General features: G+C 36.6%; 1 protein-coding gene across 1 annotated transcript in view; it reads right to left on the bottom strand.

The window, feature by feature from the left end:
• Positions 1 to 25,266, bottom strand: part of SATB2 (SATB homeobox 2) — a 227,402-nt gene that overhangs the window by 68,700 nt on the left and 133,436 nt on the right. Inside the window, exons 8-9 of the mRNA XM_036745121.1 lie at positions 11,207 to 11,419; positions 5,354 to 5,509 (exon numbers count right to left, since the gene is read on the bottom strand). Coding sequence (XP_036601016.1) covers positions 5,354 to 5,509; positions 11,207 to 11,419 — 369 coding nt within the window. The remainder of the gene's footprint in view (positions 1 to 5,353; positions 5,510 to 11,206; positions 11,420 to 25,266) is intronic.

Raw genomic sequence — 25,266 nt, forward strand, 5'->3', positions numbered from 1 at the left:
AGGTAAGGAGGACAGACTTTAAAAGAGAGGGAAAAGATTTTAACTATTACCCTTATTAAACTAAAACATTGAGGACCTGCATGTTTTAAATGGCTTATACTGTCAAGCAATTTAAACAAAACTCACAGTCTAGCATCTTAAAGAAATGTTTTCATAAAAGCAAAAACAGTAATAAAAATTAAAACTTATCCAGACCTCTAGCACTAATATTTCTTCAGATCACTGACAGACGTGATACATTAACTGAGTTACACAAAGCACAGTCGCTGAAAATGTCATCTTAGTTTATGAAGAATGGCAATATATAAGTATAAGAAAAATCAGTGGCCCTGGAGGGATCAAAGAAAGCTTCAGAGAAGAGGTGACATTTGAATAGGCCTTGAAGGTTGAGTGTTTTTCAGACTATCTACAAAGACAGAGCATTAAGGGACTTAATAAAATGTTTGATGGGACTTTATAGTTTGGTATATTTTTAATTTCAGAGTGATTTAATTACATCAGCTGTTCATTCTGTAACACTCCATGATTCAGTGGTATTAAGATGTGGTATCAAATTCCCCCTTTTTATATTCAATGCTCTGAAATGATTTCCTACTACCACAGACTTGACAGACATTACTGGAGGGAGTATAGTATAGTTGAGAGGGTGATACACTTGGAGACAGGAAGAATTGGGTTCAAATCCCCCTTAGACACTTCAGAACTGTGTGACCCTGGACAGGTCCCTTAACCTCTCTGTGCCTCAGTTTTCTTATTTTTAAAGTGAAAGGATGAGACTTAATGGTATATAAGGTCCTTTCCAGTTTAAATCTATGATCCTACAAAAAGACTCACAAAAGAGATGTGGACAAGGCCCTCATTCTTTACAGGGGACAAGGTATGGGGCTTTCAAGAACTGATATTCCAGTGAATATGATACTGGATCACATTGGTAATAATGGAGAGTAATGAATCTTTCTCTTCCTTTTCTCTTTTCATCATCTGAGTGAAAGAGGGATGGGGATTAAATGAAACTCAAGATCTGAACTGGAGAAGGTAGACAAACCTTGCCTAGACTGGGGAGACTAAGCTAAACTGAGTAAAGCTAAGATCTGAAGCTTCCTTCAAATGTCTCAATGCCTTTAACTGGCAGTGATTCACAATGACCTACCAGTTACCAACTGAGCACTATGCAAAATTACCAACAAGGTCAAACACTCACTTTACACCTGTCTCTTGCCCATCTCCCTGTCCTCCAACATAATCTCTAGCTACTCAGAGCCCCCACTCCAAGAAGATATTCTCTACAAATTTTCTCCTCCCTCTGTTCTGACCCTCAAACTAAAATTCTCATTCCCTCATTAATCTAGAAAATGATCCTATTTGCCTGATAAAAACAATTCACATTTTAATAAATTAAAGCTTATTCTCATTTTAAAGCAGATGTCTACTGAGGGCATTTACATTTTAAAAGAGGGATTTGTTAATCCCAAAGGATCTCTAATTACTGGGTAAGGAGTAAAAATCTTCTCCCTCCCTACCCTTTGGAGGTGGGAAGAGGAGAAATCTCAGGTATTCCTTGCCCACCTAAACTTGGTCCATCCTTGCAACTTCTACCAGTGGCCCTCCCTAGTCCACTTTACTAGTCTCCTGCATATTAAAATATCATTTGTCATTTTTTCCAGGGGAAAGAAGGCATCTGATTTTGATAGTGAGTTGCCTAGCCCTCTTACTCTAAATGCATATGTCTCTTCCCTTGGGAGCACCCAAAAGGTAGAAAAGAGCACTCGCCTTCTGACCCCCAAACTGAATAGACAGACATACTAGAAGGAAGGAAAGATAGAGATCAGTATGTGAATCTTATTTCCATAGCCAACAACTCTAAGCAGGGGCTACCACAGGATGGGGTAATGGGATCATAAGATTCGAAGACAGATAGGATCTGAGAATTCACCTCTTATAAGTATTTGACAAATGAGTTACCAAGGGCTGAAAGATTAAGTGACTTGTTCAAAGTCATAAAGATAGTCACAGAATCAAAGGTATTCTTGTTCCTAGCTTGGGGCTCTTCCCATTCCCCTGTAATAGCCCCATTTGTTCTTCATGACTCTTAGGCAGTACTTTCAACAAACAACAAAGACTTACTGACTATAGGATTACCCCTATAGCCACACAACATCCATCTCTTCACTTCTCACCTTTGCAACCATCCCTGTACCTCATGAACCTCAGTATAAATTGATGTTGCATTGAGAGTCAACATGAGTTGGCACAGTGAACTGATAATCTGAAATTGAGTCATGCACTTACAAATTCAGACCACTATGCCACTGGCTTTTAGGATAGGTCAGAGTCAACTCTTGAAAAGATGAGATGGCCTGTCTCATCTTCATTTATCATCACACCCCAAGCTCATATCATTAACAGGAAAGATCAGCATGTTTCCCCACTCCTAGTAGAATGTAATCTCCTTGAAAGTGGGACAACACCTAGCACCATGCATGGAATATAACAGTCACAATAAACGAGAATAAATAAGAACATATATAAAATGCTTTGCAAACCTTAAAATTCCATAGAGGCACTAGCTGCTACTATTATTAAATGCTTATTGAGTTTTACATAAACTCAGGACACACTAGTTGAGATCCCTTAAGTTTCACTATATATAAAACATGTTGTTTTATAGGGATCAGATACAAGCAAAAGACATTAAGTCAGAGAGTATTTTGTACAAAGTATAAATTCCTTTAATGAATTGTGTGTTTGGGTTTTTACCAAACTCATTTAGGAAAAGTCCAAGGCTTTATGAGTAAGTAATAAAATATGAAAGGGCAGCTATGTGGTACAGTGGATAGAGTGCCAGGTCCGGAGACAGGAAGAGTCAGTTTTGTGGGTTCAAATCTGGCCTCAGATATTTACTAGTTGCGTGACCCTAGGAAAGTCACTTAAGCCTGTTTGCCTCAATTTCCTCATCTGTAAAATGAGCTGGAGAAGGAAATGGCAAACCATTCCAGTATCTTTGCCAAAAAAATCCCAAATGGGATTGTGAAGAGTCAAATATGACTGTAAATGACTGAACAACAAAAATAAAAGAGCAAACAATTTTCATCAAACTGTCAATATAAATTGGGTACATTTTGCAAAGTCTTGTCTTGTTTAAAAAAAAGTTTAGCCACTTACCATCTTCAGAAATTGCTGCTAGAACTCCAATTCCTAAATGAGATTTTAAAAAGGTGCTCCCATAAAAAAACAAAAAAGTATCTTCACACCTCTTTGCTTTAATGTAGCTTCCTTTCATTTGCACTAGAAACTGTCTTTTTCTCCCTATGTCTGGGAAAGTGGCTACTTTAATTCTTAATGGAAAATAGCAATTAGTGGCAAAGTTGAGATTTCACTAATTGGCAGACACCAGAATCACTGGGCTATCAAAATTATTTTGGGTGGTTTCATGACTCCTTATTTCCAGGACTCAGAGTATAAAATCCACAGGAAGATTGTCGACATTCTGAGTAAGCTTCACAGACTGTGGTCCTCACTTATTCTTGAAAGTTCTTTATAAAAGTATGCATTCAGAGAACTATGTAAAATGCTGATATTTACATGAAGTGGAGAATAAGGCACACGTTTGCAAAATCAATTGTGTAGCTTTTATCCACACTGCACATTGACCACATATGTCATTTATTACATAGTGGAAAACCATTAAATGCACAGTAGTTTTGCCAAGTGGCATTATGCATTTAACAGCTTTATTCATTTAGCAGCCCCAACTCTCATTATAGTTTGCCATGTGGTACTTGGGATTTTATGCATTTAACTGCTTAAGAGGTTTGGATAGCATTTTTTTTTATGTATTTCATAATATTTCTGGACTTTGTGTTTTGTAAGTTATAATTCATGGATTTCAAAGATAAGAATAAACATCTTAAGAGAACACTAACTAGAATGTAGAGCTGGCACAATCAAATTCCTTTTTTTCAATGAGCGCCATTGATATTTCTTCCCCATATTGTACCTGAAAACTAAATCACATCACATTACTTTCAAAACAATGTGCAAAGGCTTATCTTATAAGTATATTGTTATTTGCAATGTCTTATTTAGATTTCTCTCAGTTTTGTGTTTCTGATTATGTATTTTTATTAAAAACTGAATTATCTACTTTCTCGTTTCAAAAATATATTCAATAAACTGCCTTTTTGTCTAACTAAAGACATGGTAGATGACAAACTCCAAGTTACTACTGAATAAATGGAAGAATGGAGAGGTCTGTTATTCATTCAAGGTCGGAGAAAGAGAGTCAGAGCCAAGAATCTAAGTACAAAGAGAGTCCGGACTCAGGTATATGCTTTCACCAAATTGTGTTTACTTCAAGATATATCTTTCAGAAGCACCTCCATCATAAACAAATATGGTCTTAAATATACTGATCCTGGGATGGGTCAGAAGCTACCCCTTTAAACAAGTTTAGACAGATAATATCCTATCAACTAGAGCTGCTTCAAAAGTTAAAAAAAAAAAAAAAACTAAGCAGCTGTCTACCCTTTTCCCCAGAGTACCACTTTCACCACACTTCCCATACTCTGAAAAATGTTACTGGATAAGCTATTTTTTTTTTCCTTTTAAGGATTTTAGCACTTACTCTGGACTCTCCCATGTATGTTTTCTGCATGAAAAAAACTACACATAAAAGAAACACCTGACATCCCAAGGTGTCTCTAGGGCTTGTGAGAAGTGGTTATTATGACAAAGTAAGTCATTCCCCTGATGGGAATAAGGAAGGAGGGGATGTTACCTGGCTATAAGTTTGTAAGTATGCTATTTTGCCCATTCAAGATTTAGCTCAAATACATGAAGAAGAAGAGAAAATCTGAGAATTTGGAAAGGATGGAAAATGCATGGCTGCCTTTTGTCATATATATGCATATATGTATACATATATCTACATGGCAAAAGGCATATGCCTATACATATATGCATAAGTATAGATCTGTGACAAAAGGCATGTGTGTATATATATATGTATATATACATGTATGTATACATATAGATATGACAAAAGATATCCCTACATTCTCCATTATATATTATACATATATAATAAGAGTTTATATATGTATATATAATACACAATGCAGATATAGATATAATATTTTAAAATGGGTTATAAATTGGACTCTATTTTGTCCTCTGTTGAAAGTAGAAGCAAACTATAATGTAAGCCATGCTGAAGACAAGAGGCATGACATGACAGATTCCCTGGGGATTATTATTGTTATTATTATTATAGGAACAGATGTATTTTTATTGGTGGGAGGAGGAAAAAGGTCTAATTCCAGCCCCAGCATTTGCTCTTTTAAAAACCACTCACCTGACTTTTATTGGCAGCCACTTTGGCAAACAGGGCCTGAGACACCTTGGCCCTTTTCATCTCCTGTTGGATCTCGTCATAAATGGCAGCTGTGATGTTGACGTTGGCGCCTTCCACCTTAATGGGGAGGTCTGTTGTCGGTGTCGAGGTTTTGGCCTACCAAGAGACCATGAAAATAATAATTAAAAAAGTGCTGCTTTCAGCCCAGCCATCTGTGCAGAAATTATCAAAGGATTTCAGTCAGCTGATGCCAAACTGCATTAGCTACAGAGGGACACTTCCTGTCCATTATTCTAATCAGGTTAATTGTGATTGGAAATAATTGCAGTGCATTCCTATAGGACGTTCAGGGCCCTGTCAACATTGTATTCTCCCTCTCACTCATTGTCGACTAAATGGTTCACAGGTAAGGCAGGTAGCCTGGGCACTAAACTATCAGTAATCATTAAAGTCTGATTGGAAAACTAAACTATAAAACACATGTTGAGTTACTTTTTTTCCTCCTAAAAATGGCAAATCTTGAAGGAAGAACCAATTCTCCCATAAAAAATGAGTAAATGGGAAGAGGTCTCTAAATAATAAATTATTACTCAATTTAATGCACTCCCCTGAGTCTCTCTCATTCTTTATTAAAGCTATACGTATGTCATTTGAGTATGTATGGTTTCTCATCATTATCATCATTATGCTACCCAGACAGTCACCTAATTTCACCTAGGAAATCAGTGGAAATGAAACAAAATTTCATTTCATAAAACCAGGCTTCAGAATGCCTTTGACGTGCCGTTTTCATTTTCTTAAACTCATATTGTGATTTTATGTATTCTGTCATGCTCGTTTTAATTGAATGATTTCCCATCAGCTTCAGAGACAAATGAAGGACAATATAGAAGGTGTCTGTGCTCCTCAGGACTGGCATAACCCTAAAATGTTTGTATCAATTTGATCCACAGGGCTGCTACAGGTTTTGCTTCCCATTTCAATAAAGGTCCTTTGTAGTAAGGCTTTGATGAGCAGTGACAACAGGCTGGGGGCTTTACAACCTTCAACTGTTGCCTTCTTAGAACCAGTCAGTGGCTAACATGTTGAGCAACAAATTATACTCAATGCCCTGGGTTAGTGAGAATTGATAACAGATATCATCTAAATTTGGGTTTTCTTAGAGGAAGGAAGCCTACTTACTCTCCATAGAACCCCCAACCCTCTTGGTGACTCTCCTACCACAAGAAAAGAAGGAATACCTCACATTTTCTACCTGCTATACTGCCCACTGAATAATTATCCATTGGCTCAGACTGTGCCTAGGTCTGGGAGGACATATGGTACAAGGCTATTTACAAATTTGGAGGAACATGTAAAACACAAAAGATTTGGGGCGGGGTGGGGGGCACCTGAAAATACATATAATGGCTTCTTGAAGCTGGCCCTAGCAATCTCCTAACATTATCAGTGCCTTCCTTTCCCTCCCTGAGATCTCTGTTAAATAATTTCATAAACTGATGCCAAACAGTTTAAGGTGACTGAGATTAGGAAATTAAGACTCCATCCATATCATCAATGGTCTAACTCAACTCCTTTGTCTTTTTAATAATAAACTAAATCTACTTCCTCATATAATTTTTTCACCAAGTAAGTCCTAGATTCATTTCCTCTTTCTCAACCTCCCTGTCAGCAATGTGGTACCTTCTAATCAAGAACAACATCTATCATGTCCAATATACCCCCTCATAAAGTTCTTGACTTCCTCTTTTCTGATTGAAAAGCCTATCTTATTCCTAAGGGCACACTCAAAAGATTTCTCCACCTCCGTCTTCACGATGAGGAAAAATCCTACCCTTAAGCTCACAGGATCATGGCTTTAAAGATGGAAAGGACATTTCTGCAAATGTGACTCAAAATATGCTTTCACATGCTTAATAAGTGTTTGCTGAGTAGTGTTGCAGAAGGAACAAAAGCCATTGTCCATTGGGAATTGGTGGCTGTCAATTAAAGGGTTAATTAAGAGAGTGAAGGTAGGGAATGTTTCAGATTGATTTAGGAGAGGGAGGCATGTCTTTTTAAACTGGTAGTATTGTCATGGAGCATACAAAATACTTCCTCTGACTTCACTCGGATATTATTCCAAAAAAAAAATACAGGAAAAGTAAAAAGAAGATACAAGGTTAGGTGATCAAAGTGGCTGGTTGGTGAGGGTGGGGGTGGGGAGAAATAAAGTGCCTTCTCCAGGCTGTTTGTCTCCATGCTAGAGTGGAAGCTCAGTTTTCATTCTATTCTGAACAGACAATGGAGTATTTTGAAAGTCTAATTATTCCCTTTCACTCAAACATTAAAAGGGTCAAGAGAATGATCAAATAGTGTTTTGACTACATGCATAGAAGGCTTTTAAATAGTCAAAATTATTTTCAAAAGTGCTCAGAAACCACTGAAATTAAATTGGTCTCCAAAGGAAACTTCTGTCTAGGAATTCTCTAACTAGAATTTTCAACTGTGTGGAGGAAGCAATAACTGACGTGTACTTATGGAATTGCAGAAAGCTTCTTGCCTGAAAGATACCATGTCTTCAACAATGTTTCTCGAGTAGATTTCTGTTACAAAGTTACTGTTAAGGAAATAAATACAAAGTAATCAAACCAGTCATGTGGTTAACAAGTATTAATAAATATATGGAAAGTACTATGATAACTGAATGAAGAAAATATGATTGGACTTTCTTATAAAACACTGCATTTGTTTTTAGTGAGTATGTATTAGTGAATAAATGCAGTAAAAATTGAGAACTCTTCCAATTAATAACTAGTACAAAAAATGCAAATGAATGCCAGGCAACACAACTTCAAAGCAATCAAGCAAGGGAATCCTTTGTTCAAATCATCTTTTTTTGTACAGGAAAACTAAAAGTTAAAATTAACCAAAGTGCAAACATTCTGATATTACCAATGCTGAGAACCTTGTCTCATATTTTACAGGGGAAAAAAATAAGACCATTTGCTGTGAGCTTTCTCTTTTTTCCTCTTCCTCACCTATCACTCAAGTGCCTTCTGGAACTCTCTCCCTTCATCTCTGTCTCACGTGATGAAGCAGCCTTGCTCCTTATCAAGGGTAAATTCTCTGCTTGTTCACATGATCCCATTCCATTCCATCTCCAACAAATTGCCTCTTCTGTCGTCCCTACTTGGTCACTTATTTTCAATCTTGCTCCATCTACTGGATCATTTCCTACTGCCTACAATATACCTGTGTCTATACTGAAAAAATCCTCACTTGATCCTTCTATCCCTGCTATCATCTCTTCTGCCCTTTATAGCTAAGTTCCTTAAAAAGGCCATCTACAATAGATGCCTCCACTTTCTCTCCTCACACTCTCTTCTTATAATCTGGCTTCTGAATACCACCAAAACTGTTCTCTCCAAAGTTACTAATAATCTCTTAGCAGCCAAATCAATGGTCTTTTCTCAATCCTCATTCTCCTTGACCTCTCTGCAACCTTTGACAGTGCTGATCATTCTCTTTGTCCTGATAATCTCTTCTCTCTAAGTTTTCAGGACACCAACTCTCCTAGTTTTCCTCCTACCTATCTGACCTCTCTGTCTGGATCCTCCTTCAGTTCATACCCTCTAATTTTTGGTGTTCCTCAGGGTTCTGTTCTATATCCTCTTCTCTTCTCCCTCTAAACCATTAGCTCCCATGGATTGAATCTCAAATCTACCTTTCCTGCCCCAATTTCTTTGCTGACCTCCAATCTCACATCTCCAACTGCCTTTCAGAGATCTTGAACTGGATATCTAGTAAACATCTAGTAAACATGTTAAACTCAATATGTCCAAACTCAGTATGTCCAAAACAGAACTCAATATTTCTCCCCAATCCCTACCTGCCTCCTACCTTCCCTATTAGTGTAGAGGGCAACATCAGCTCTCCAGTCCCTCAGGCTCCCAGTCTAGGAGAGGAATCCTGGATTCCTCACTATTTCTCATCTGCCATATCCAAGCTTTTGCCAAGGCACCTGTCAATTTTACCTTTGTGACATCTCTCAAATTCATCCCCTTCTCTCCTCTGATACTGCCACCACCTCACACCTGGATTATTGCAATAGACTGCGGGTGGGTATGCCTGCCTCAAGCCTCTCCCCAATGCAATCCATTCTCCATCCAGCTACTAAAGTGATTCTCCTAAGACATAGGTTGGATCATGTCACCACCACCACCACCTCAATAAACTCCAGTGGCTACCTATTACCTCCAGGAGCAAATATAAAATGCTCCATTTGGCATTCAAAACCCTTCATAACCCAGCTCCCTCCTACCTTTCCATATCTTACTCCCTAACTCATACTCTTGTATCCAGTGACACTGGCCTCCTGGTTGTTCCACAAATAAGACACTCCATCTGGAACATTCTTCCTCCTCTGCTCTGACTACTGACCTCTGTAGCTTCCTTTAAGTCCCAATTAAAATCTCACTTTCTACAGGACACCTTCCCCAACCCATCTTAATTCCAGTGACTTCCCTCTGTTAATTATTTCCTATTTATCTTGTATATATAACTTGCACATATAGACGTGTGTATGTATTTGTTTGCAGGTTGTCTCCCTCATTAGACTGTTAATGAGGTCAGGGACTGTTTTTTTTTTTGCTTCCTTTTGTATCCTCAGCATTTAGCACAGTAGTTGGCACAGTATGTGCTTAATAAATGTTGATTGATCAACAGAATACAACAGCTGTCAGAGGACCTGGGTTCAAATTCCACTTCTGATAGTTGCTAGCTGTATGACTTTGGGCAAGTCATTTAAACTCATGAAAGTTGAGTCTCCTTATATGTGAAATGAGGGTGTCAGACTAGATGGCCCCTAATCCAGCTCTAAATAGAGGGTTCCATAATCTTTGTAGAGTGCAGACATTTTAAAATATGTTAAAATGCCAAGATGTAGATGTTATCGAACAACCGTAAGCATTTTTAAGAAAACAAAATGTTGTCCGTGCCTAACTAGTTCAGAGGATGTTCCATCAATAACTAAAGTACTAAAAATTAGCAAACAAAATCAGATTTAAAAACTGGACAAAAAATCTTGGATATGGATACATGTGTACATGACAAATGTTTAACAATTATAACTTATCTATGTTATAGATGCTGTAGAAACCCTCAATCGAGATGGCTAAGCCACGTGATTACTAAAAGAGTAGGAAATGGGAGGGAAAAGGCTGCTAACGAGAACTGAGCTGCTCAGACCTCTATTAGAACTTTTGCCTCAGACTTCTGCAACTGCTTTGATCTTGATGAGCACACCTGACTTCCAAAAGCAGGCTTTTGTGGGAAGGCTCTCAGGGAGAATAGTGTTTGCAAATATACACTTGGGGTAGAGTGATGAATGAGTCACCAAAGCTTACAGAATCCTATAGATGGGCCAGCCTAAGAAGGCAGTCTCAAGTAATAGCAAGTAGGTACCTTCTGCCTCACAAAAACTCATTTTTTCCTATACTTAGGGAAGATCATCATCGAATTGCACTGTGTAAAATTTTCCCAATTATTTTTGAGCTCCAACTACCTACTACTATCCCTCCCTATTTTGCTTCCTCTTTCACAGCCATGTTAGGGAAGAGCATGTAAGACAGAGTTTGGAATAATGAAATCTATCTTAAAGGAACCCTCTAAAGGAAAGGAATCATTGCATCATTGCATAATCTTTGTTGTTATGCACCTATGTTTATCTAATCAAAATATTGATTTATTCAGTGAATTAAGGATGCCTATGGCTCATCATGTCCCTCTATTTGGAGAGTGAAATGCATCACTGGTGCCAGAAAATTGTCAACTAGGAAAGATAAAAAGAGGACAATGGGACTAGGATCTTACCTGGGGGGTTCTGGAGGAGCTTGGACTGCTGGAGGCTGAAGATACCATGCTCACATTGGGGTTCATACTCCTCTCTCTCTCATCCTGATAGATACGATCCCTCTCGACTTCTGGCAGATTAAGGAAATTTTGCATGGCCCTCAGGTTTACCAACAGAGATTGCGAGGCTGTCCTAGGGTCTTCTTCCTTACGCAGAATCTCAGACAACAACCCCTGGTTCAAAATAAAAAAAAAATTTAAAAAAGAAGCCATGTGTGAATATATGTATGTAGGTGTGTGTGTGTATGTGTGTGTGTGTGTGTGTGTTTAATATGTTTGTTATAACCAGCTGGGCTGTGATGTCAGGAACCTCTATCTGATTCCTAAGGGTTCTCCAGTGGAGATATTTTGTGGGAATGTGTTTATCTTCTGGGGGCTGAGCTTTATTTTGGGACTGTTCTATTCTGACACTTTATCATCACTGTAATAATCATCTGTGTGCAGAGATGCCAGATAGCAAGGTAGGCGCTTGGGAAGAATTGTGAAACTGCAATTACCACCAGGTGCCTCCTACAAGTATTTCAGGAACTGTTAGAACTATCTCTGCTTGAAACTGGGAACACTTGGCAGTCCTGCTCAGCTTTACATATCTGCCAAGTTTGGTAAATTTAGTTCCGACATTTAAACGGCACAGGAGATTTACATCGATTAAAAAAAAAAGTTTGGCTGAGTTTCTGTGTGACCGGCCACTGTTTTCTCGTGGATGTCACTTGTGGGTAAATTTGTGACAGAAAGCAAAATTTAAGACCTTCTAGAAGAAGCAAAAAATATTAACCCTTCAATTGCTTCCATGAGTAAACAAGACGAGATAGTTAAATCTAAAGATAGCCAGTATCACTCAAAAAGCAGCAGGGACACAGTCAAACCACAAATAAGATCAAAGATTTAGAGCTGGAAGAGACCTCAGAAGTTATCTAGACCAAACCCCTTATTTTATTTCCTTCATTTTCATGAAAAAACTGAGGCTGAAAAAAGTTTTAATGATTTTCCCAGGGTCACACTGTCAGTAAGTAGAAAAACTGAGATTTGAACCCAGGTCCTAGGATTCTAAATCTAATACTCCTTCCATATACTGGCATGTACAAATGCCACCAAAGAGGCAAATACACATTGTTTGTGAATGTTACATTCTTTCCAAAACACTTGATCAAAGGTACAGGTTAAAATGAAATATCATTGGTTTATACATGCACAGAAACAAGGGCAAGTGCTATAGTAAGATTCACAGAGAAATTATGTAAAGCAAGTCTAAGTAATGAAAAACAGGCCTGAAGATGGGACAACCTCAAAGAAGTGGAATCTAGGCTACTCCAAAAATCCCCATATTTAGAGTTTACTTGGAAAATTAACACATGGAAGCATCACTGCTGGTCAGCGGTTCCATTGAGATCACCTACATGGAGAACAATAAACAAAAGCATGAAAAAAATCAAGCTAACACTGAAGTACCCTATCTGACGATTAATATATGGGTACAAATAAGAAAGAAAACTAACAATACAATAATAGGACATAAATAATAGGAATGCATAATAGAAATGAAAACACAATATCACATGACTGTGATCTACAGGCAATATTCTATAAGGTAATCTAAATTTGAGTAAAATATATATTATGACACAAAATGAAACAACTGGCAGCCATAGGAATGCTGACTTGAATTATCAGTACTCAAAAAGTGGAAGGAAAGAAAGAAGGAAAGAAGGAAGAGAAAGAAAGGAAGAAGCAATGAACACTATTTTATTACAACTGATATGCTATCTATTATCTCTGTAATTTGGGTGGCAAGATACTTTGAGGTGTGTTGACTTGACTCGAAAGAGTTGGCATAACTGATTCTTAGTAAGAAAATCATTTATCAAATTTACTACAGAAAGTCCTGTTGAAGAGTGATTGAATATCTTTTAGATGAGAATGTAACTGACGACAAAGGTCTTACTTCACGAGATAAGAATAAGAATTCAATGTGCAATTTTGTGAAGCTTAAGAACATTTATAGAAGTCCATGTGTGCATGCACACATTTGTGAATATGCATGTAAAAATAGCCTATAAGTGAATGGGTTCTGGGGAAATCCAGGCTTCTTTTCACACTCTTAGAAGCAGCAAGTGGCACTCCTGGCTCCCAGAAAAGCTTGTACTACATAACTTGTTTTTTCTTTCTAAAATCAGAAGTCAATTCTGCTTTAAGTTATATTGCCTCCAGAGTTCATCTCACTATAAATCTTCTAGCATCATCAAAGATGAAAAGAAATAAATTCTCTAGTGTATTCTTTAAAGAACACTGTTACATAAGGAATGTTTCAGTTAACGTGTGTTAGAAAATCTCAAGTTGTTAAAACTTGGTTTCTTTGTGTCTCACAATAATATTTACAATATAAAATTTTAATATTTAGTGGCAATAATCAACATACTTCAGACATATTTGTTAAGGCTAAATCTCTTATGAGATGATTCTGGTAAGTATAGCCAGGACAAATTATGATGCACCTTTAAAGTAGATGTCTTGTATAGAAGATGGACAGATTGTAAAAATGTTCTTTTCTCCTTTATACTAGCAAACTGAGGCTCATATCTTTATTGCTACTTTCAACTAATTAAAAATCATGGGACTGTTATGGAAAACTATACTATAACATTCATAAGTAGTTGCATCCTTTATGACTTTTAAATATATCTGACCTTCAAGTCACATATATTCTCTGGTTTCTGACAGGCTGGATAAGTTCATAGGAAAATACATTTATATATATGAAAATGAAGACAGGGCTTCTATGACAACTAGTTTTCAATTAGTAATGGTTTTAAGGTGACAGAGAAACATTCATAATTTAAGGTGGTACTGAAATATACTATTTTCTGTCTTACTCATCTAACTAAGGGTCTAATCACAAATACAACTAGACAGAGAGCAATATTGTAGAGTAGAAAGAATATTGAACCTGGAGACAAGAGGACCCAAGGCTAAATTTTGACATGACTCCTTATCACCTGTGTGAGCTGGGCAAGTAAGTCATTTTACTTCCATGGGCTTCAGTGTCCTCACCTGTAAACGACCATTTTGAACTGGATGATTTCTAAGGTCCCCTTTCCAGCTCTATACGTCATAGCCTCGTAAGGTAGTCAACTATACATTTATTTGGTGCATAAGCAGAATCAGAACATGAACATAAATGTAAATAAAATATATAAACATATTTAATTGCACCAGAAACAGTTATGTCAATAATTCTAAGGATTGTTTTTGGCATAATGGCATTGTTTTTCCTATACACGTTCAATAGTCTGTGACTAAAGGATGGTAAGAAAGTGTTTTATTTTGCATGTGCATGAACCTCTTTGCTTTTTTTTTATTTAGCTCTTTAAATTCAGAAACTATAGGCAGATTTAATTGATGTTATCTAAATTTGGGGGGGCAGCTAGGTGGCACAGTGGAGAAAGTACCTGGAGTCAGAAAGACTCATCTTCCTGAGTTCAAATCTGGCCTCAGACACATAGTAGCTATGTGATCCTGAGCAAGTCATTTAACCCTGTTTGCCTTAGTTTCCTCTTCTGTAAAATGAGTGGGAGAAAGAAATGGTACACAATCTAGTATCTTTGCCAAGAAAATCACAAATGGGGTCATGAAGAGTTGGACATGATTAATAAAATGACTGAACAACAACTGAATCTAAATTATTAATCTCATACATTGAGATGTTGAGCTAGCTGGCTGAAAAATCACCAAAGAGAAGAAAAATTGTAGAAAATCTACAATATAACAAATATCATGAGAGAGTATGTGCCATAATGTTCAAAGGATAACAATGGGATCAAAGAAACCTAATCCAAGTTCTTTTTACACATAGTAGTTATGTGACCATGGGTAGGTCACTTAATCTCTCAGTGCCCCAGGAAATTCTCTAAGACTAAATGAAGTGCCAACCTGCAACAGTGGAGGGGATAATCCCATTGTAAATTCCCCAGACCATAGGTCTCAATTGAAAAACAAAACAAAAATACAAATAATGTACAACAAATAACAATAAATCACGTTACTTAATCAGCAAGCAAAATAAATCTCTGTCAAATTAAAAGTTTTAAATAAACCTCAAATTACTCATTTATCTAACAGAAACATTTGCTACCATAGCATCTAGAGCTCTGATTATCAATCAACCAGGAAGAAAGAATCATTTCTGACAGTCTGATTATGTTGCTTGAGATAAAGGAAATGTCATTTAATACCTAAATACAGCAAATCTTTTTTTTTTCTTCAGAAGAGGTGAGTGGAGAACTCAAGGGGAAAAAAGCATGCAAATACTGAAGAGATTGTAAATTAAGAAAAATTCATAAATCAACTAGGATATGGCTTATTAAATTTTTGTATCAATGATAATAAAACATATTGCAATTATTGAGTAAAGTGGTCATTATGTATTTTCCTCCTCTCAGGCAACTAGCATAGCCACCTCAAGGGACAGATGATTACAGCTCCTTCCTCAGATTAGCCAAGGATATGTAAGCCTAGGAAACATGTTTATTGTATGGGAGACGACATTTGCACAGGGCAACAGAATGTCTAACACCAGTTCTCTGTGGGGCATCTTTGGATATGAGTATGTGCCAGGGCACATAGGGTGTTGAAGAGATGGACATGAACATTAAAAAAAATCCCCATAGATCAATCCTGGAGAGTTATTAGTGTTATATTATTTCCAGCAATAATAAAGGATGAAAAAATAAGAACGTGAGGAACATTCAACAAAAATTAAATTTTTCAAGAAGTAAAAGTAAAGATCATTTAACAAGTATTTATTAAAATGTTACTATGTACAAGTCATTGTACTAGCTGCTTGGGGTTGATTTTTATTTATCAACCAAACCAGAGCTTCAGTTCACTTACTTTTAAACCAGAAAGAATGCCTCCTATAGGAAAAGGGTACATGCATGCAAAAATATGTATAACAGTTCTTTTCATAGTAGAAAAAAAATAGAAAGGAAGGGGGTGCCCATCTACTGGGGAATGGCTGAATGAATTATGGTAGAAGAACGTAATGGGATATTAGAGTGCAATGAGAAATGACAAAATAGTTTCAGAAGAAACTGGGAAGACCTCTAATGAATTGATAAAGAATTAAGAGAATAAAATTAGGAGAACAATTTATATGATGTTACAAAGAAAAATAATTTTAAAAGACTTTAGAACTCTGATTGGTGCAATGATAAACTGCAAGTCCGGAGGACTGAAAGTGAAACACACCACTCACCTCCTGCTAGAGAGGTAATGGACTATGAATATTTGTTGAAAAGGTTTTCTATTTTTTTTTAATAATTTACTGGAGGCAGGGGGTGGAGAAGGAGTCAGTGGAAGTGAAACATAATAAATTCTTATAAGAATAAATATTTTTTAAAGAATGTGCTATATACATACAACACTGAAAATATTCTCTAAATTTATTTAGAGCAATTGAAATCACCTTATTCTTTATGAATTTCTTCTGTTTTTAATATATTAAATAAGATATTTTGTTTACATTATTGCAACATACCTTTTTCCCCAATAATCAACATATTAGCCCAAACACATTAAATTACCTGTGTTGCTAAGGAATTATTCTTTTTTTTTTTTTTTTGGAGTAGCATTGCTATCTCAGTCACGTTTGCATAAGAACCCCTCCCCAACTCCACTGTTTATAGTATGAATATTTAGCTTCAAGCCTCAGCCCTACAAAATCTGCTATCCCTATGTGTAAGACTGGGTAGTATTTTCAACTCTACCTGCTTCTCCTTCAACTTTGATATTTAGATGGATCTGTGACCTCAACAAAGTATCCCTCACATAACATGGATTGCAACCTGTCCATGTTCTCTAGGCCTAAACAACTTTTGTTCCTGTCCTTCTGTAAATATACCACTGTGGTGGGAGATTTCCTTTGGATCTCTTGGCCCTCGTTGGAAACCAAAGGAGCATACAGACTGTTCCACGGGTACTCATCACTCTTGCCACAGCTGACCCACCTCCTTCTCTATTCTGCTGACGTTCTTGAATGATATTTTTTGAGTAAAGTGTTTCAACTAACTCACATCCACCACCCACCTCCTCAATGCCCTTTGGGTGGTGACATTGTAGTTCTTTGGTTACTGCTGTATTCTATTACATGCTACCATTCAAAATCATCAGAAGAACATTGTTATGAAAAAAAATAAACTTCTGTTTCAGGAAGATGCTTAAAGGTTGTCAATGGCAAGTAACTGAACAATTTCCCAAAGGCTATTTATTCCACTTTCCTCCCATTCAATTCAGGGCCCATCTCAGTATCCACATACAGTATTGGAGAAGAAGATGGAGATAGAGATACATAGAAAATGAGCCACGTGTCTGGGTTGTCAGTAACATATCGGGGTATTAACAATAGGCATCGTTCATCCAATTCATCAAATTGTGGTCATTGTTTTTTCTGCCTATATCCTTAGGCCAAACTCTTTTAATGATTAAAGATCTAATAAAATAGTCTGCACTGTTCTGAGGATTAATGCAATCAACACAATGCCATGTGCCAACAGAAACATCTGGAGAACGTTACCAATGTATATAGAAGCTTTTTTCTAACTAGAACTCTGGGCTAGATGTTCTCTATGACAGTGGCTAAGCTCTGTTGGTATCCTTGATCTCCCCATTTTATGTCTTATTTGATACTAACAGAGAGTCAAGCAAAGTTATTTTTGTTATTACATCTTCCAGGAGTAACACAACTTTAACACATTAACAAGAACCATTTTGTTAGAGATGTTTTGCTCTATAAATCAATTTTTTATAGTCTAACAACTCATTTAATTCTTCCCATCTTGTGTTGCTGTTCAGTCATTTTTCAGTTGTGTCTGACTCTTTGTGACCCCATTTGGGGTTATCTTGGCAAAGATACTGGAGTGGTTTGTCATTTCCTTCTCCAGCTTATTTTATAGATAAGGAAACTGAGGCAAACAGGGCTAAGTGACCTCCCCAGGGTCACACAGCTAGTCAGTGTCTGAGGTCATATTTGAACTCCTGACTCCAGCCAGGCCCAGAGCTCTATCCACTATGCCACCTAGCTGCCCATCTCACCTGTAGCTGAAACCCATATGAGTTGTTTCCCTTTATCACAATGTGAGCTCCTTAAGAGCAAAAAATGTCCTGTTTTTCTATCTGTCTCCCTGTAGCTTAGCACAGTGCTTTGTTCATACTAAGTGCTTAATAAATGCTTTTTCATTCATTCATCCATTCATTTATTCATGCTTATCTAGTCTAGCTGCTCCTCCTATCTTTGTTTTCTTTACTTCTATTTCCTCATGTAGAACATCAGAGACTATATTACTAGAGTTCAAATACTATGGATACAGAAGTTTGCTTTAGAATTACTGGCAGATCTTTCATATTTTTGTCTGTTGTCCTCCAAGTTTCACTGGCAAATATCTGCGGGATGATTATGCTTAGTTGGGCCTTTCAACAAATTATATATAAGCTTGTTTTTCCCCATACTGCTTCTCATCATTTTGTGAGGCAATACTGTTCATATTCTTCCACTGCAATCCTCTATAAGATGATAATTGCAACAACAATAATAATTTCAATAGTGCTTTAAGACTTGCAAAGTATTTTTGCATGTTATCTTATTTGAGCCTCACAACAACCTTCTTATAAATGAATTTATACTTCAAGCCAGTATTGTCTTTGGTTGCCATGTCACTTGTTTATCAGCTGAAGCAATTTTCTAGGCTCTTTTTGGTTTCCATCTTAAGTGAATTATTTATATTGGTTAAATATCCTTCAAAAATGGTTATACTCTGGGCTGATGCCTCCCTTTTTATATATTTCCATTTTTCCATGTGAACACCTTGTTTTAATCCCCATACTGAGGCTAGATGGGTCACATGGCTCCCTAGACTTTCAAAGAACACCTGACAACCTCAAAATCCCTTCTTCCCTGCCTCGACCGGTGCCATCTTTTAACTCTTTATTGACATAACTCTTATAAAGAATTTTAAAGGTTTTTTTAAGCTGATGTTTCGGGTCCTCTTCTCCCAGAACTCACCCTGACAAGCTTCAAAAGCCATGGTGTAGAATACTGTAGTCACAAAGACTCCTAACATCCTTCCAATTCCAAATCATAGAAATGGGTTTAAAGCCCTAACTCTGACATTTCATACTAAGGTGATTATAACTCTCTGTCACTTTTTTCTCTTCTACCAGTTGTGGGTATTATTTGTACTATCTACCTCCCAGGATTGTTTTATAGAAAAATTTAATAATGACTTTAAGGTTATTACCCTCAAGTGGGATGGAGATGTTAGCTACTCCTATGCAAAATCTAAAGTCATCAAGTACCTCAGATGGGGCATGGCTTTATGAATGGGACAAGTTAGTTAACATAAGTGGGCCTCAGTTTTTTCATCTGTGAAAGGAGTTGATTGGTTTAGATACTTCAAAGTCTCTCCCAACTTGAAAATTCTAGGCTTCAAATTAGTGTGCGTAAGATATTTCTTAAGAGTCTTCCAACTACTCCCCTGAGCATTAAAAACTATTACCTGAGACTATGTGGTGCATTTCATATTAGACTTGCCCTAATCTTGCATCTCAGGAACTGAAGTCCAGTTCTCCTACCTACACCTATTTTGCTTACCAACCCCAAACACTATGATGGCTTTCTCAAATCTATGGATAGAGCTTTTGTCAATGTTGTGTTTAATATTATGAAGGAACCTCTTTAAACATTTTATTCCAATTGAAAGAGTTAAGAGTCTCTTGAGCAAAACAGAACAGCGTGGAATCAAAAAACTCCCTTTTTCCTAAATGTCCAAAGAAAATTAAAAAAGTATCATAGCTAAACCAACAGAAAATAAAAATGAAATTTTCAATGACACAATGTTTTAAATCTTAAAACATAAGATATTTCATGTAACTATAATTTTGAGCTATTGAACTTTAGACAAACTAACAAGCAAACAACCCCCCCCAAAAGAATGAAGTGATATTAGATAATCTGTTCAGCCTTTTTGTCACCTGCAACAAATTAGGCTTTCAATATGCAAAACATCTTCCTTCCAGAAAAACAAATGATCATGATTCCATTTAATTGTAATTTAATGAGGCATAATTTATTTTTTAAAGTGATATACACCAGGTGTGTGCTGAGGAAACTGGTCCAGCCAAACCCAAGTGATTCTATTTAGAGAGAGGTTCAAACTAGCTGGAGATTGTTTTCATTTCTGTAAATTATGTTTCTGCTTGTGGAGGTTGAGGTGGGAGGTAGTAAAGAGAACCTGCAATGTTCACACATTTGTTTTAATATGTACATTTTGTTATAACATTCCTTTGATAAAAATCAACTCATTCCAATAAATATTCATTTACCATAGAGAAAAATTTGGTAATTTAAGCATTATTTATTAACTCACATAAACCCCAAATCTAACTTTTATGTACAGGTGGTTATGGTGATGTGGTGGGGGGAGTCCTATTATTATAGCTTCTTAAAAATACTTGCACACTGCAAATTTTAAAGGAAAACACCTTCTTTCTCATCATATTTTAATCACTTTATTCAGTGATTAAGACACTGAATAATTTTCTGAATAAAAATATAAAATTCTTAATAAAAATAAAAATACTGTCCTGTTCAGAAAGTTTCCTCTATGTGTATTGCATAATAGCATATTGGTTTATATTTGTAGTTAAATTAAAATCTTCATTTTTTTCTCACAAGTATACATATATATATATATATACGCACATGTATAATGTGTACATACACATATATATGTGTGTGTGTGTATATATATATATATATATTGTTTCATATTAACACATTACCCCAGATACATGGGGAGGCAGGAGGATGGCCATTTCCTTTGACAATAATTTCATTGAAGCAATATCCAAACAAGCAAATAAACAAATCCATAGACTCAAGACTACAAAGTATTCTTAAAATAAGGTCATTTTAAAAATCTGAGAGTCACAGTTCTGACCACTATCCTACAGACTTAAAAATATTAATTTTTAGTTCTTAGGTTCTCTACTTATGCCAGTTCAAGCCCTATCAATCATGGCCTGAATTTGACAACAAATTTCCATGATATGAAATCCCATAATTCATCCAAACTAAATGTCTAACTCTTTAAAAAAAATCTCTGTGGAGCAAGCAAAACTATTTTGGCTTTCAGACACCATCTACATTGGTACCAGATGCCACCTATGCTATTACCCTGTCATAATATCAATAATTCTGCCATTTCCTCAAACTCTCATAGTCAATAACCCCACAAAAGAGTAACCTGCTACAGGAATCCTCTCCCATTAGTTTTCCCTGTGAATTTAATGTTAGCATCCCCTTTAAAGGTTACACAGTGGAAGTGCTGAGTTGAAGAAATGAAAACATATAATTCCTGCTGAGAGTCCTCTGCACTATACTCCTACAATATCTCATTTTAATAGCTTAAAGAATGGAGTAGATTTCATAGCATTATAGTCTTTGGCTGAGAGGGACCGTGGAGATTTTCTAGTTTAATCCCACAGATAAACTCAGTTTCACAGATAAGGAAACTGAGGCCCAGATAAGTGAAGATGACTTGTCCAAAGTCCCAGAGGCAGAAAGTGACTGAACTAGCATGCATATCCAGACCCTCTGATTCTAAACCATTTTACTCTGTTCTGCTGCATTTGAACCTGCTATTTTAATGATATTGCATTTTTCACTAAATATATGAAGTAAACCAAGTGCAATGCTTCAGCCAACACCAACCACTCCACACCCTTACAAAGAGGATAAGGTTATGGCCAGCAGTGCTATTAATGGTTTGGGATTCTGATTTAAAATGTCCAGTAAGAGGCAGATGGGAAAAGGTATCATTAAAAGCTTAATTTTAATTTCACTCACTTAAGGACTTAGTATTTTCTTAAGAATATTATTGAGTAAACACTTTCAAAAAAGTCCAACAATCAAATAATTAATATATTTTGAAGCACCTGTTACGTGACGTGCCAGGCTCTATGGTAAGTGCTGGGGAAAAAAGTCAAAACTGAACAGTCTCTTACCTTAAGGAGTTTACATTCTACATTCTAAGGTGAGGAAGAAACACAACATGTGCAAATATAAATACATGCAAAAACAGATACTAAGTAAAAAGGCAGGGGTTTTTTATTGTTGTTGCTGTTTTTAAGGGACCAGGGAAGAACTAACAGCTAAAGGGCCATAGTATGGCTAATAAATAAAAATTCAGTTTACTTTTGGGTAATTATATATATATATTGAATGATAATCATCGTCAAAAGGACGAGCACAATAGAGACAAGTGTCTTAACCCATCAGTTTTCTAGCCAAGGACAAACACTGTCTTTCCCCCACAAACTATACAGGCTAAACCAGATCAGAAATGATAAAAAAGGAGTTTAAGTTCTTTCTATTTAGTTCACTTTTGATAAATAATTACATATAAATTATACTTCATAAGGAGCTACTATAATCAATACTTTGCTTTGACTGTGACAGTTTTTCATTCCAATGGCAGACTAAATACCTCTTGCAGTATTCATACTCAATCTCCTCAACAAAGCATCCCCTAGACAATGAGTTACTTTAAAAAGATAAAAGTATGTTCCCTGAGTGCATCTAACTGGTTCACCAGTGTTCTTGGTGGCTAATGTATTTTCATTAGTCTTCATTTTCACACACTTTTGAAATTCCTAGGTCCAGCTGGGATCAGAGCCAGAAGTACTGGAATTCTCATGAGAAAGCCTGTTCATACCAAAGGCCCAGGCCGGGCACAAAAACTGAACTGAATCTTTTAGATTTTAGAGGTTAATCCTGGGTTAGCTGAGACAATGAAAAATTGTACAGCAGTAGAATGCTTTAACATTCTACCATCTAAATAAGCAAGCTGACTTCCCTTAGCTGTAGACGATCTTCTCCCTCTTGGTCTTCATTCACTTTCTTCTCTAAATACCTCTGATAGTCATCGTTTCTACTGTGACCCAATATGGGAGAAAAAAAGGTTTCACCTTGGATGTACATTCGCAGTCTACAAATCTGCTATGAACCTGACTCCTAAAGCTCATTTGTCTAACGCTAAAAATACTCCTCTCTCTGGAGAGCCTTGCTTGGCCACAAAGCCAGTGTTTAGTCTGATTTGAATAAAATGTATACAGGGCACAACGATGACAATTTGATTTTTATTATTAAAAATGAAGTGTTAAATCCTCAAAGAAACTGTTGTTATTGCATTAGTTTAATAAGGCCTCTCTTTTATTACAATATTTCTTTATTAGGAAAGACAGATGATGCATATGGCTTTTTTTATGTAGGAGAGGGAGTACCTAAAGCAATGCCCTCTGTATACATAAATATGTGTGTGTGCATATATGTGTACAATCGGGAAATATACATTCATGATGGAATTTAAAGACTCCACATCTCCAAATGTGTCTATATGAATATACATATAAGCACTACTCTTAGACGTATTAAAGACATACAGAGCGTGAAGCAATCGCAAAAAAAAGGTGCATGCAAACATTGAAGAATTCCACTGTTTCTAGAGAGTAGAAGTCCTATCTGCCTAGCAGCCAGCAGCAGGCTCCGGTTAGGCATGTACTGAAAGTCTGACTCACAAAGTATTTAGGATCTTTTCATTCAGCCTATTGAATACAATTAAGTTTATGGAAACTGAAATTTGGGGCAACGTAAACTCTGCTCTTGAAACAAATATTCCATATTCCCCAAATCTGCAACTTATTAAATTAAGCACTTTCTTTACAGACAGCTTTTTCCTTTTTATACGTGCAGGGGAAACTCACTTTTGCCACCTTACACGCAGAGTTTATAAAGCAAGCAGACAATATAAAGAGGTTTCAGGATACAAAACATTTCTTGAAACAAAAACAAACACTAGGTCCTCTTAGCCACACTATTTCTATAAAAGCCACACTTGAAGATGCACAAAGAAGTTACTTAGAATAAATTTCAAGCTAGCTTATCATTTTCTATCTGCCTATATTAATCTAGTTATAGGTATAGTGAGATAAATAGAGCCATCTTTTACATCTTCTTTCTCTTTCTCTCTTCCCTGTCTATCCCAACTGTCTTTAAACTACAAGTACTGGTCAAAAATTGTGCGTCAGGCATGGGAATATCGGTCAGTTAAAACCCAAGGAAATAAACCTTAGCCATATCATACCCCCAAAGAAAAAAAAAGTAATCAGGTTATTTTAGACCCACATTACAAGTTGTTTCCACAGGTCTGGGCACACAGAAAACTTGTAGAAATATCAGGTATGACTATTTCATTCAAAAAGTTCAAGGTTCCTGGTTATTCTTGTTTTCTGTGGATGACTCAGAAAAACAAAAGGTGGCTACTTGCCCAAATTTTTTTACAAGTTTTGGTTGTTCAAAAGGCTCCCTCTCCCTGCCCCCCCCCCAAAAAAAGATTTCCCAGGAAGAAACCAAAAATCTTTGCATCTATAGAAGGAACTTTATCAATGCATCAGAGCATCTGACACTCAAAAACTCTCACCCTCTCTGGATTTTTGTAACTCTCTTTTGGTTCTTATCTTACCTGTCTGAAAGATCCTTCCCAGTCCCCTTTACTGGATCATCATCTTTGTTATACTCACTAATCAGGGGTGTGTCCCAAAGTTCTATCATAGGCTCTCTTCTGCTTTCTCTCTAGACCAGGGTTTTTTAACCTGTTTTGTGTCATGGACAACCCCACCCCACCCTGGCAGTTTGGTGGACTATTTACCCCTTCTCAGAATAATGCTTTTAAATGCATAAGATAAAAAAGCAGAGAATTGCAAAGAAAACCAATTATATTGAAATGCAGTTATCAAAATATGTTGGGGGGTTCTTTTTAAGTTCACAAACCCTAAGTTAAAAACCTCTGCTCTATACTCTCTCTTGTTTGGTGAGCCCATAAGCTCCTATGGGTTCAGTTATCATCTGTAGGCAGAACACTGCCAGATCTATATATCCAGCCCTAATCTTTGTCCTGAGATCTAGTCATATA

Source organism: Trichosurus vulpecula, chromosome 2 (assembly GCF_011100635.1).
Source record: "Trichosurus vulpecula isolate mTriVul1 chromosome 2, mTriVul1.pri, whole genome shotgun sequence".
In the NCBI taxonomy this organism is placed as follows: Eukaryota; Metazoa; Chordata; class Mammalia; order Diprotodontia; family Phalangeridae; genus Trichosurus; species Trichosurus vulpecula.